Source organism: Gossypium hirsutum, chromosome D10 (assembly GCF_007990345.1).
Source record: "Gossypium hirsutum isolate 1008001.06 chromosome D10, Gossypium_hirsutum_v2.1, whole genome shotgun sequence".
Lineage (NCBI taxonomy): Eukaryota > Viridiplantae > Streptophyta > Magnoliopsida > Malvales > Malvaceae > Gossypium > Gossypium hirsutum.
In genome coordinates this window covers 53971800-53985380 of record NC_053446.1, presented here as the reverse complement: position 1 = coordinate 53985380, position 13581 = coordinate 53971800, and the positions used below count along the sequence as shown (strand labels likewise).

The 13581-nt window shown below is 33.5% G+C and overlaps 1 protein-coding gene across 1 annotated transcript; it reads left to right on the top strand.

Moving 5' to 3' along the window:
* Positions 1-10093: 10093 nt before the first annotated feature.
* LOC107916249 (pentatricopeptide repeat-containing protein At3g06430, chloroplastic) lies at positions 10094-12335 on the top strand. Its single transcript, XM_016845409.2, has 2 exons — positions 10094-10672; positions 10756-12335. Exons 1-2 carry the CDS (start codon positions 10337-10339, stop codon positions 11866-11868), a joined length of 1449 nt encoding a protein of 482 aa, XP_016700898.2. The 5' UTR covers positions 10094-10336; the 3' UTR covers positions 11869-12335.
* Positions 12336-13581: the final 1246 nt, after the last annotated feature.

The window sequence follows — 13581 nt, the reverse complement described above, 5'->3', positions numbered from 1 at the left end:
CATGTTAACATCATTTATTGTTACTAAACCGTCTTTCAAGTCAAATTTGAGAAATAATCTTCTAGTTAAATTCTGTTTAATTATTTCAATCAAACACTGATTAGTTTAGATTGCTTTATTATTATTTGACATATGAATTTGGCCTATAAATAGGCTCTTTTACAACCTAAGAAAATGCACCCATTAGATATTAGAACTCATAACACATTTAGAGAATTTTGTGTTTACGTTTTGAGAGTTCTTTGCTTTCAGGTTTTCAGGGTTTAGTTTTTATCTCTATCTTTTTGTACTCTTCGTTTCTTTTGCCATTATAGTAAAATTATCTTTTTTCGTAGTTTTTTATCCTCTTTGGAGGAGTTTTTCCACATTAAATTTGTGTGTTCAATTTCTCAATTTCTTTTGCTATTTTTACTTATTCCTTACTTAATCGGGTCAATCTCTAACAAGTGGTATCAGAGTTAGTTTAATTTTCATAAATCAACCCATTCAGATATGACAGTAATAAGGTTTGAAATTGAGAAGTTCGATGGTGAGACAAATTTCAATCTGTGGCAAGCCCGGATGATGGCAATTCTAGTTCAATCCGGTTTGAAAAAAGTTGTTACCAGGAAAAAGCCTGAGAATCTAAATAAAACAGAATGAGAAGAGCTTGATGAAAAGGCTTTGTCTGCAATCCAGTTATGCCTCGCAAATACGGTATTACAGGAGGTATTGATGGAGAAGACCTCATCCACCTTATGGAAAATGTTAGAAACTCTTTATGCGACTAAGTCTCTAGCTAATCGTTTAGTGTTGAAACAACATCTATTTACGTTTCGCATGAACGAAGGTGAGCTTATTAGAGATCACATCAGTCAATTCATTACTCTTTTAAATGATTTAAAGAACGTTGAGGCTCATATTGATGATAAAGATCAAGCTATACTATTATTGTGCTCTTTACCCCCTTCATACAAGTCTTTCAGGGAGACCCTGATTTATGGCAGAGATAAACTCTAGTTCGAAGATGTGAAAGGTCATTTGTTGAATAGAGACAAACTCGACAATGAGCTTCATTTGGATAGTAAGGCAGATACGCAAGCTTCTATTTTGATAGCATCAAAGAAACGAGACAAAAGGTGTCGCTATTTTAAAAAGTTATGTCACATCAAAGCAGATTGCTATAAACTGCGAAATAAAAGAGTTGCTGAGAGTAACGAGGAAGATGTAGCTGATGCTAATTTGGCCGATGAAAGCGGTGATTATTTCTTGTTAGTGTCAACGAGCGAAAACTACAAGCTCACGTCCGAGTGGATCCTAGATTCGGGATGTTCATTCCACATGTGTCCCAATAAAGAATGGTTCTTCACATACAGTTCGGTTGAAGGTGGAGTTGTGCGCATGGGAAACGATTCATCTAGTAAGGTAATTAGTATTGGTACTGTTAAAATTAGGATACACATGGGACGATTAAGACACTCTTAGATGTCAGGTATGTACCTAATTTACGAAAGAATCTCATCTCCTTAAGTATTTTAGACTTGAAAGGATGCAAAATCAACATCGAGTCGAGCGGCATTAAAGTATCTTGTGGAGCTCCTGCTTTGTTAAAAAGTAAAAGAACTGGCAGTCTTTATATTCTGAAAGGTTCTACAGTGACTGGTGAAATCGGATGTCCCTCGTCCGTTATAGAGTCAAAGCCAACTCGTTTGGAGCAGAGACAACTTGGTCATAGAAGGGAAAAATGTATGATCGTTTCGTTGAAGAGAGGTTCTATTTTGGTTCCAAGTTTTGAAAAGTTAGGGCACTGTGTTCATGAAAATCAGACCCGGTTTAGTTTTGATTTGGCAGTGTACAAGTCAAAGGCTAGAAGTCTTCCAGTTTCTAAGCACAGATTTGACTCGGTTAATTTCCTGCATAGTTCAAGATAGGCTCGTGGCGGGTTTTGGCAAAGATGGCGTTGTAGAAATATGAGTCAAGGTGGAGATTTGTTAAGTATGACTCATATTTCAGTCAAATTTAAGAAATAATCTTCTAGTTAAACTCTGTTTATTTATTTCAATCAAACACTGATTAGTTTAGATTATTTTATTTTTATTTGACATATGAATTTAGCTTATAAATTTTACAACCTTAGAAAATATAACCATTAGATATTAAAACTCATAACACATTTAGAGAATTTTGTATTTACGTTTTGAGAGTTCTTTATTTTCGGGTTTTCGGGGTTTAGTTTTTATCTCTATCTTTTTGTACTCTTCGTTTCTTTTGTCATTATAGTAAAATTATCTTTGCCCGTGGTTTTTTATCCTCGTTGGATGAGTTTTTCCACGTTAAATTTGTGTGTTCAATTTCTCAATTTCTTTTGCTATTTTTACTTGTTACTTGCTTAATCAGGTCAATCTCTAACACAAACAAAAAAAACCTTTTTGAACCGTTTATAACTTTTTAAGGGTTAATTCCATAAAATATCCTTAAGTTATGGCTTGATTCTAAATTAATTCTTAAGCTTTAAAGTGTTTTAATTGAGTCTTAAAGATTGTTTACATCAAGTTCTTCTGTCAATCTAAATTAGCTCGAATATTAAATGGACGTTCAAATATGGCTTGGAACATATTTAAAACATATAAATCAAATTATAAATGCGTATAAACTTATTGCATATTTAAAACATATAAATCAAATTAAAAAATAATCCTTCTAAATTTTATTTATACTTTTTTTTACACGTCATGGGTATATATGTGTTTACAGCTTCGTCAATGTTTTTTAAATATGTTATACTTCAAGTTTGAATTGAAAGTTAATGCCTAAAATTGACACCGAGATTTAGAAGAGACCTAATTGGTATTCTGCAGTGAAGTTTTTAGACTTTATAAGTGGACTAAAAAGTTGACAAGTGGAAGGGTATAGTAAAATATTTGTAAAAAAAAAAGAGACAGTTGTAAAGGTCCAAATTCGTCCGATCCAATAAACAAAACAAAATAATAATAACAAAAGTCCAGTCCATCATACTAAGCCCAAATCGAGGCCCAAATATATTACCCAATCTAACAAAACCCTAAAAGCCCAATACTACATCAACCCAAGTCCAAAACCCAAAAAACACTAACAGAAACCCTAGCAGATTTGACGCCACTCCCTCGCCACATCAGTGAATGCGCCGCCCGGGGCCTTTCCTCCTCCTTTCACCGAAATGGCAAGGCGTGGCTCCCCAGCGCCGTTGACCTTGCCACGAATACATGCAAAAAAAAAATCAAAAGAAACGAGATAGAGGACAGAGATAGCAGAAATAGAGAAAAGGAAAAGAAATGTTTATATATATGTAATCGGCTATAAAAGCCTAAGGAATAGATGGTATTTTTATGGACAGAGAATCAAAAATAGAATACAAGAAAGCAAAAAAACTACAAGTGCTTAAAAAGAAGAAGGTATTTTCATTTTTTTTATTTCGAAGCATATATATAAAAAAATACAAAAGATTTAAGCTTTCACCTGTGCCGCCATTGTCGGTGGTTTTTTTGGCCTCAAAGGCTGCCGAATCCCTCAGGATTCACCTACGGCCGCGCCGAAAAGGGATAAAAGCCAAAAAGTCTCCTTTTTTGTTGTTGAGTATTGACTGGATTCTAGGGATTTTGACCCAAGATCTGATTTTCCCCAAAAAATAAGGATAAAAAAGGGAAGTTTTTGGGGTGTTTGGCCACCGGAGGCGGCGGTCTTCGCTGCTGATGATTGGTGGCCACGGCGGAGACTCGCCGGAACCAAGGCCGAATAAGGAAGGGACGAGAGAAAAAAAAAGAGGGGTTTTAAAGTTTTTTTTTTAAACTAAGCTTAGAAATGATTTTAAATTTTATATATATATAGGGACCATGATACGACGTCGTTTTGGCCAAGTTCTAGAGGCCCCAAAACGGCATCGTTTTAAGACACAAACCGAATGCCCGACCCGAAATCCTTTAGATCCGTGTGTTTTTAAAGGGATGGGATAATTGTTGCCCAGGTCCTCCCGCTTTTGAGCATGTTTTGATATAGTCCTGATTTAAAATTTTCTTTTCTCTTTTAAATTTACCATTAATTTTATTTTATTTTCATTTTGGTCCTCTGACCATTAGTCACTCCTGGAAATAGCACGTGTACTGGGTTTGAAATAATTACCCATTTGGTCTCTATTCCTTTTAGCATGTTCTATTTTAGTCCCTTATTTTGCTTTATTTATTTTATATAATTCATACTTTAAATTCCATTTAAATTTCAATTTAATCATTCATTTATTTAATTTTATCCCTTTAATTACTATTTTTTTATTTTAACATTTAAAATTTATGTTGTTTATATTCCTTTTAGGGCATTTTTAGGTGGTTATTACATATTTTTATTTATTTATTTACTTTGGTATTATGATAGTGATATGACTATTGCTATTGCTATTTTTATTATTATAGTTACATTATTATTATGGTATTTATTTATTTATTATTTATCATTCTAATATAGATGTTTTATCTATATGGTTATTTTATATTATTTTGCTATCTCCATCTCATGTATCATGTTTAAATATATTTGTCCATTTTCATACTATGCCCAAATAAATTAAATGCACATCGCTTTAAATGTTATATTCATCTTTACTCGATGCATAAAAAGGAAAATTTTAAAACTTAGGCAACGTTCTTTATTTAGAGGTTCGAGAAGTTGTGCCCTTGTAATGGCCCAAATTTGAGGTTATCGGAACAGTGGTTTCGGGACCACAAATCTGATGAGAAAAATTTTATTTTTCTTATATTTATATGGTCTACAATTTCACAAAATGATTTTTTGAAAATTTCGTTCGAAAATTTCGACGTTTGGGCACTCAATTTAGTCAAAAGGACTAAATTGTAAAAAGTGCAAAAGTTGAGTTCTACATGTTAGAGGTGTCCAATTGTTATGAAACTTTAAATTGGAGGTACTTATATGGTAATTATACCATTGGTAACTTGGTAGACAAAAATGGACATGAGATAAGTGAAATAGAAAATTTTTAAGTTAGGGGCAATTTGGTAATCTAGTAATTAAAATGAATTAAAAGGGAAAAAGATGGCAAAAATCATCAGCTTCTTCATATGAACGAAATCAGCAAGGGGGGAAGCCATAGTTAGGGTTTTCAAGCTTCCAAGCTCCATAGTAAGTGATTCCAAGCCCCGTTTTTAATGTTCTTTACGTTTTTGAGATCCCGGTAGCTTAATTTAGCTTATTTTAGCAATAATTTAACCTAGGGTTTATATTTGGAAAAATACCCATAGGTGAAAAGTGTTTATTTTGATGTTTTATGATAGAATATGAAGCTAGAAATTATGTTAAACAACTTTTGCTAAGCGATTTTAAGTGAAAACGAGTAAAACGACATAATCGGTAAAAATACCTAATGTTCATAAGTACATGTTAGAGTGGGAATTTGATGTTGCCATAGAAGGGAAAAATGTTCAGAATGTTATAAAACATAAGAATAAGAGATGAAGTTTAATTTCCGAGCCTTGGGGCAAAAATGTAATTATGTAAAAGTTTAGGGGCAAAATTGTAATTTTGAAAAAGTTAGAGTCGAGGGCTGTTTTGATGAATGTGATTATTAAATAAGTTAAATTTACTATTTTAGATCAAGAAGTACGAAACTCGAGGTTAGACAAAGGGAAGAATAAAGTTGAAGACTAAGTTGGTGAATTTGGCTATAATTGGTACCGAGGTAAGTTTACGGTAAATAAATGCAATATTTCAATATTTATTATTAATGCTGTTAATTTCCAGCAATTATGAATTTATTTTATGAATTTATTTGATGATGATCCAAGCATGAAATGATAGAAAATTAAAATTTAAAAGTCCCGTTGATACATAAGGATGGTACTGGATACGAATGTCATGACATTTGGGTAAAGAGATCCCATGTAAGACCATGTCTGGGACATGGCATTGGCATCCTTAAGATCATGAGAGGTCCCCTGTAAGACCATGTCTGGGACATGGCATGGGCACCGAGACGAGAGGTCCCATGTAAGACCATGTCTGGGACATGGCGTTGGCACCGAGATGAGAGGTCCCCTATAAGACCATGTCTGGGACATGGCATGGGCACCATCACGAGAACATCCCATGTAAGACCATGTCTGGGACATGGCTTTGGCATGTTATTATCAGAAGAGACCCGAGTATCCTTATTATTCCAATGTAGCTCAACGGGCTTGTAAACGAATCATGTTCATGAAAGTTCAGTTTAAAGCATAAATGGCAAGCTCAGGTAAGTTGTAAGACTTAAGAACTTATTATACTATCAATTGATGTTCAACGATGCAGCAAGGATTGAGTAAGTTATGCACACAAGTATTCTAAGTAAACAAGTAAGAGAACTAGTATAAGATTAACTAAAGAGTAAACTAGAGATATAGACATTGAGTTTAATTATTTAAGTTAAATATTGTTATTTATTTGCTAGTAAACTTACTAAGCTTTATGCTTACTTCTTTTATTTCTCTTTCTCTTATAGTATTGCAAAGCTACTTCAAGGATCCTAAAGAAGTCGGAGATCGTCCACACTATCAACTACAACTGCTCGGTATTTTATATCGAAACACGTTTAAGTTATGGCATGTATAGGGATTTAGTTATTTTGTATGTTTGTAATGATGATTTTGCTAATGAGTGATGTGTAAGTATTTGATGATGTATGGTTATTAAAATGGTTAAGGATGAAGGTGTTTTTTGTTATGAAAGATTAGGTGATAAATTATGCATGGAAATCATGAAAGGATAAAATTTTGCAAAGAAACAGAATTCAGGCAGCACAGTGACGTGAATTTGAAAAATCACCCAAGATAGTATAAAATGAATTAGAGGGTGAATGATATATGGAATTAAAGCTTGTTGAGTCTATTTTCATGGAAAAATAACGGTGTAGAAAAAGGAAATTTATATTTTAAGATATGTGAATTTTAGTAAGATAGGGTCAGAACTGTTTTTGGAGTCCCCTGTTCTGAGTTTAGAAAATAATTGCAAATTGTAAAAAAAATGGTTATGAGTTGAAATTTACATGCTTAGATTCATTAATGAGTCTATTTTCTGTAGAAACAAGTAAGAATTTCATATGAAAATCCTACAGTGAGAAAACTTATTTTTAGTGACTAGAGGTCGGGGCAGTCAGGTGGTGAAACAGGGGAGACTTTAACTAATAAACTGTACTAATTTGCTGAACCAAAAATTCTAAAAATTTTATGGTGAGTATATATATGAGTCTAGTTTCAGGGAAAATTTACGGAATTAAATTTCGAGTTCTGTAGCTCAAGTTATAATTAATTTAGTAACTGCTGCGCGATTGGACAGATTTGCTGCGAATAATGAAATAAATTTTCAAACCTAGTTTTTATGCTCCGAATTGGTAAGATAAGCTAAGTAATGCCTCGTGCTCGACTCCGGAAACGGTCTCGGGTAAGGGGTGTTACAGCCCTAACTTACAAGGTTCGACTTTCTCTTTAAATCTAAATAACTAAACATCCTTTTTAAAACTAAAAACACACGAGATTTAAATAACAATTAAATAATAAGCAATTTTATTTTCGAGGATTTGAGATGTGTGCCTTAACTTACGGGACACGACATTTTCGTTTTGGTTATCTTGAGATAAGAAGGTCTTTTGCGTAAGTTTTAATTTAACTAAGTGATTTTAATTAAAAAAAACATCATGCAAAGAGGGATCGTATTTTAATTACTTTTCGAATTTTCAACTTTCGACACTAAGACATCAAGTAATCAATTTGATACCAACTTTGGGCGTTATGAGGGTGCTAATTCTTCCTCATACGTAACCGACTCCTGAACCCATTTCTTGAATTTTTGTAGACCGAAAGTAATTTTAATAAATCTAACATTTTATTAAAATGACAAAGCCTTGATGTGATCCGATCACATCTAATTAAAAAAGATTAGTGGCGACTCCATTTTCGTTTTTAAAATAAAAAGTCGATTTCAAAAAAAGGTTTCGACAACAACAAATTTTTAAAACTACTTGTGAAATATATAAAAAAATACACTATTAATGTACCAAATATTAACCTTAATACTAATATTTTAAAATTTCAATTAGAAAGATTTGAAATTTAGTAACTAACTTAAAATCTAGACAATAGTTTTGTGGACTTGTGATGGAATTAAACTAATTTTATTTATAGGACAAGAACATTAATATAGTGTTTATTACAAGTTAGTGAGTAGCGGAGTTCAGTAGAGACCTGGCCTCTTAAAATGGTAAAATTTTAATTTAGGTTCTTTATAATTTATAAAATTTTAAATTAATAATAGTAAAATTACATTTTGGTCCCCTAAAAATGATAAAATTTTGATTTATTTCTTTAAAAATTATAAAGATTTAGGCTATTAAAATGATAAAATTATATTTTTATTATCATAAAAATATACAATTTAATTTTAGCCACCAAAAAAAATTTTCCAACTCCACCATTGGAGCTAGTCTTGACCTGATAATGATCGACGAAAACTCTCTCGATTACTTTCGTCGGAGACAATAGTTATTTAGTTAACATTCTTATTTTATTTGGTTTGTGGTACTACTTTTCTCAAATCTTTTTCGTTGTTTCTTTATATGAATATGGAATACCCAAAGTGGAAAAGGAAATTGTAAAGCAAAAAAAGAACAGAAAAGCAGAGAGAGTGGTGAGGGATTGAGGAGTATAGAATTGAAGTACCTGCAGATAACATGGCCACCACGGCCTTGTGGATGACCACTCAATTGGAGCACATTCTTGGTAATATGTTATGTTATTATTATGTCATACTCATAAAGGGTATTAAATTTAATACATGTTTAGTATGAAGAAGATAAAAGGGAGTCGTGGAATGGTGAGAGAGCAAAAGAATTTTAATGTTGCAAATGATTAAGACGATCATAACGGGATTAAAAGAGCAAACAAACGAAGCAGAAGGACGAATCAATTCTGAGGCATCTCAAGCTCCAAGATTGAGAAGATTATCACGCAAGAGGTAAACATAAAAAGGTCTTTGGATAGATTTACTGTTCATTATCTCCAACCTTTATTCATTATCTCTAAACAAAACCACTAACTTGAGAATTAGAGCTCATAGCAAAAAGCACATGTTGTCAACAAACAACCGGTACCCTGCTTGCTGTGCTTTTCGATATGACTATGATCTTAGACTTCTGTATGGGTTTTATTCGTTTCGGTGCCCGCATAAACACTGTTAATTGAGGCCCCAGTTATACTTCATCCCTTGACAGTATAACTTTTGTAAATTTGAAGTCCTAGATACACTTCAAATCGTGACCGTATAATCAACGCCGATTGGGACCTTGAGTTGCAATGCAATATCGACTTCTCAAGTGATGACTCCATCCTCATATGGAAGGTGAAATGTTTAGGTCACCAACACAATTTAAAACTATGACTATATCTGTCTCAAACACAAACAAAAATAAATTTATAAATTTTTAATTTCCAACTGTAAAAAAAAAATTTAACAAAGTGAAAACTTATTTTCATTTTTCTCTCCAAAAAGAACATAACCGATAAATATATAAAAAAAAGACAACCTATTTACTTAAATATTAAAAAAAATCAACATATTTCATTAATTTACCCATAAAAACAAATTAGACCCAAACGATTTTCTCTTTTGTGACTTTAGTTCTAATTATTTTATCACTTTTTTCTCTTAATTTTTAAAATAAAATAATATCATTACAACATATAAATAGATAAAGGGAAAACAATTTAGAACCATAGTCCCATACCTATGCAATTACACATATGTGGGAGTCGAATATTTAAAACTCCAAGAACTCAACCTTTACAAATGGAAGACTTAAATTTTTATAAAATAATATTAATACTAATTTTATTTTTTAAAATATCTCTGTGGTAAAAGTATTATGAAGCTCTTTATACTAAAATTTAAATTGTATTTTACTTTCTCTACTAAAGAAATAGACAAATTAAGCCTCGTGCGTTAAATTAAATAGCAAATCGATCCTCTTAAAAATTTCATCTATTTGTATTGTTCTAAATCAGTCAATATATATTAACATAAGGTATATGTGACATGCTATGTGGAGTTATTTGATTATTTCGCCAGTTTGTATGAGATTTTTTAATAAAAAATAATTTTCTTTTTAAACATATAAGGACTATTTTATTATTTTTGAATGAAAGGGGGCCACAATATAATTTTACCATATTCCTGGACTATTTTATTATTATCCTTTCCTATACTAAACAGCGGCAATAGAGAGAGAACTCAAGCTCAACTGCTGCTTGTTAGTTGAATTGCTCCCAAAGATCCACACTTTAATCCTATGGCATCCTCAATGTCCCTTTCCTTCTCTTCTTCTCTGCTCTCCTCTGCTCTGCTACGCCCAGAACCCATGCCCAAGTCCAAGCCCCATCCCCCAAACTCCTTCATTGTTCCATCTGCCGTCGCCGGTGCTGTTTCCGATAAGAAGAGGCACTGGAAGGAAGGAGAGTACCCTGGCCTGTCGCACCATTCCATTCCTGGGTCTTCCAAGAAAACCCCCCTCAAGAATCTCAAGAAGAAACTCGACCGCAAGAACGCCGCCAAGGCCTGGGTCTCCACCGTCACCGAAACCTTGTCCGATTGCATCCTAAAGAAGCAGTGGCTTCAAGCTCTCCAGGTTCACTCTCTACTTCTCCTCTCCTTTTAGCAGTCGTGGGATTCTTTATTCTGATGATAAGGTAGCCAATTTTTAATATTCAGGTATTTGAGATGCTTAGGGAACAACCCTTTTATCAACCAAAAGAAGGCACGTACATGAAACTACTTGTTCTTCTTGGGAAATCCGGGCAACCCCACCATGCCCGCCAGCTGTTCGATGAAATGGTTGAAGAAGGATGTGAACCAACTCCAGAGCTTTACACGGCATTGCTCGCTGCTTATTGTCGAAACAATCTCATTGACGATGCTTTCTCAACGCTTAACCAAATGAAAACACTTCCTCGTTGTCAGCCTGATGTCTTCACCTACAGTACCTTGATTAAGGCGTGTGTTGATGCCTCGCGATTCGACTTGGTTGAGTCTCTGTATGAGGAAATGGATGAGCGGTTGATAACTCCGAATACAGTTACCCAGAACATAGTGTTAAGTGGATATGGTAAGGCGGGGAAGTTTGATCAGATGGAGAAAGTCCTATCTGGCATGTTGGAGAGCTCAGCATGCAAACCTGATGTGTGGACAATGAACACCATCCTCAGTGTGTTTGGTAACAAAGGGCAGATTGATATGATGGAGAGATGGTATGAGAAATTCCGAAATTTTGGCATTGAGCCGGAAACACGCTCTTTCAATATCTTGATCGGTGCTTATGGGAAGAAAAGAATGTATGATAAGATGTCATCCGTGATGGAATACATGCGGAAGCTTCAATTTCCGTGGACAACCTCTACTTACAACAATGTCATTGAGGCATTTGCTGATGTCGGGGATGTGAAACACATGGAATACACGTTTGATCAAATGCGTGCTGAAGGGATGAAGGCAGACACCAAGACCTTTTGCTGCCTTATCAATGGCTATGCTAATGCTGGTCTCTTTCATAAAGTTATTAGCACCGCTCAGTTGGCTGCCAAGTTTGAGATACCTGAAAATACCTCATTTTACAATGCTGTAATATTTGCTTGTGCAAAGGCAGAGGATTTGATGGAAATGGAGAGAGTTTTTAATCGAATGAAAGACAAGCAATGCCCACCTAATGAGTTAACCTTCTCCATCATGGTGGATGCGTACAGAAAGGAAGGCATGAATGACAAGATCTACTATTTGGAGCAACTACAACAGGAGTTGCTTAATAATGGTTGTCTACCATCTCAGTAGAACATTTGAGTGAAACCAATGACAGTGCTGCTGTATTTCTCCCACAACCGAATCGGAGAAGCATAGCTTTTCCTTGAATGCGCTTGCGATCTTAATGAATCGAGTCACTGATAGATCAGCTGCTGCATTTGCTTTCTAGAATGGATGGTTGATCACTGCCTATCCTCTTAGATTTGCTGTGACTGATATCTTTGGGGGTTCATTGATGTTTGGATGGAAGCTTGCGGGTACTTCATTTTATGTACAAAGTTGTTGAATGTAGGGGAATAGTTCAGTTACCTAAAGATGCCAGTGGAATTTCAAAGATGTAATTTCTTCTTTTTATTGACAGTGGGAAGAGGGTCTTCATCGGTTATCTACTTTTGTGAGTGATTAGAATTTATGGGTTCTGGAATCCAAAAGGCTATAGATAGATGGTTTTTATCAGGTTATTGTGATGGAATAGATTCATCTAATATTTATTTGCACTCTCTGTCACGACCCACGACCGAACCATACTTTCTATCACAACCTGACCCTTCGGGTTATGTTGTGATACTCTATCAGAAATTGTCCTCTGTTCAAACCTAGAATCTTTTGTACAAAGAAGTGCATTTTGTAAAGAACCTTTTGCGTGTGAGGTTAACAAAACTTGAGACACTTCATACACAATATGAAACCTTTTAGGCACTCACAGAACTCTTTAAGATTTTGCAATGTACAGGTGCATCTCAATAAATTCAAACCTAAAATCTCACATACAAAAGAATCTACTTTACGAAGTAGATATCAAGATTTTGTCATGCCTCAATTGATTCAATCCTAAAACCTCACATATAAAGAAGTGTGCTTTGCAAAGCAGATACCAGAGTAAATACCAATACTCCATGTGTGAAGTTTGAGATTAGAATCCATTGAGGTGCACTTGCTGGTGGCAGCAAACTTTTGAAACTTGCAGGTAATTGAAAAGGATAATTCCAATTTGTATGCCACTGTTTGACAATTCTAATTCGAGTCCAGTTTGATTAAGCATTGTATATGACCAACATACTTTTTTTAAAAATAAAAATAGATTCATTAATAATAAGAAGGATTGGAAAGCAAAACAAAGTGAAAATAGAGGGCTTATACCCAAGTCGACAAGCTTATTCCATATACTCTTAAATCTCTCAATGAAATGAATTTCACCTAATTGAACCAATCTATCTATACTAACAATACGAAGAAAAGACAACTAAAATAATTAACGTAGGTTGGACTTTAAGTGCATACATCTAAGGGTAAAGTAGAAATCTAATATTATAAATATATAACAAGGTATAATGACTTATTTGGCCTTTCCGCTTTATAAAGAAAATGTCATTTAAGTTATTCATTTAATTTTTCGTCTCTTTTAGCCCTTGAACTTACATTTTTTTGTTAAATCACCCTAAAATGAATAAAAAAGTTGAGGTTTATTAACTATGATGATGTGGCATATACATGAATTGCCATGTGGATGACATGTAAGCAATTATTTAATTTTTTAAATTTAAAAAATATTTTTATAATTTTTAATAATTTTAATGATTTTTAATTTTTAAAAAATAGTTCTTATATTTTTAAAAATTTTAAAATTTTAAAAAAATTAATTAAATGTCGACGTGTCATCCACATCCATATGTATGCTACATCAGCGAAGTTAAAAAAAATAAATTTTTTATTCATTTTGAAGTGATTTAACAAAAAACGTAA

Coding starts and splice junctions, on each gene's coding strand:
- LOC107916249 (XM_016845409.2), top strand. CDS start 10,337: ATGGCATCCTCAATGTCCCTTTCCTTCTCTTCTTCTCTGCTCTCCTCT. Junction 10,673..10,755: donor AGTGGCTTCAAGCTCTCCAG/GTTCACTCTCTA, acceptor TTTAATATTCAG/GTATTTGAGATGCTTAGGGA.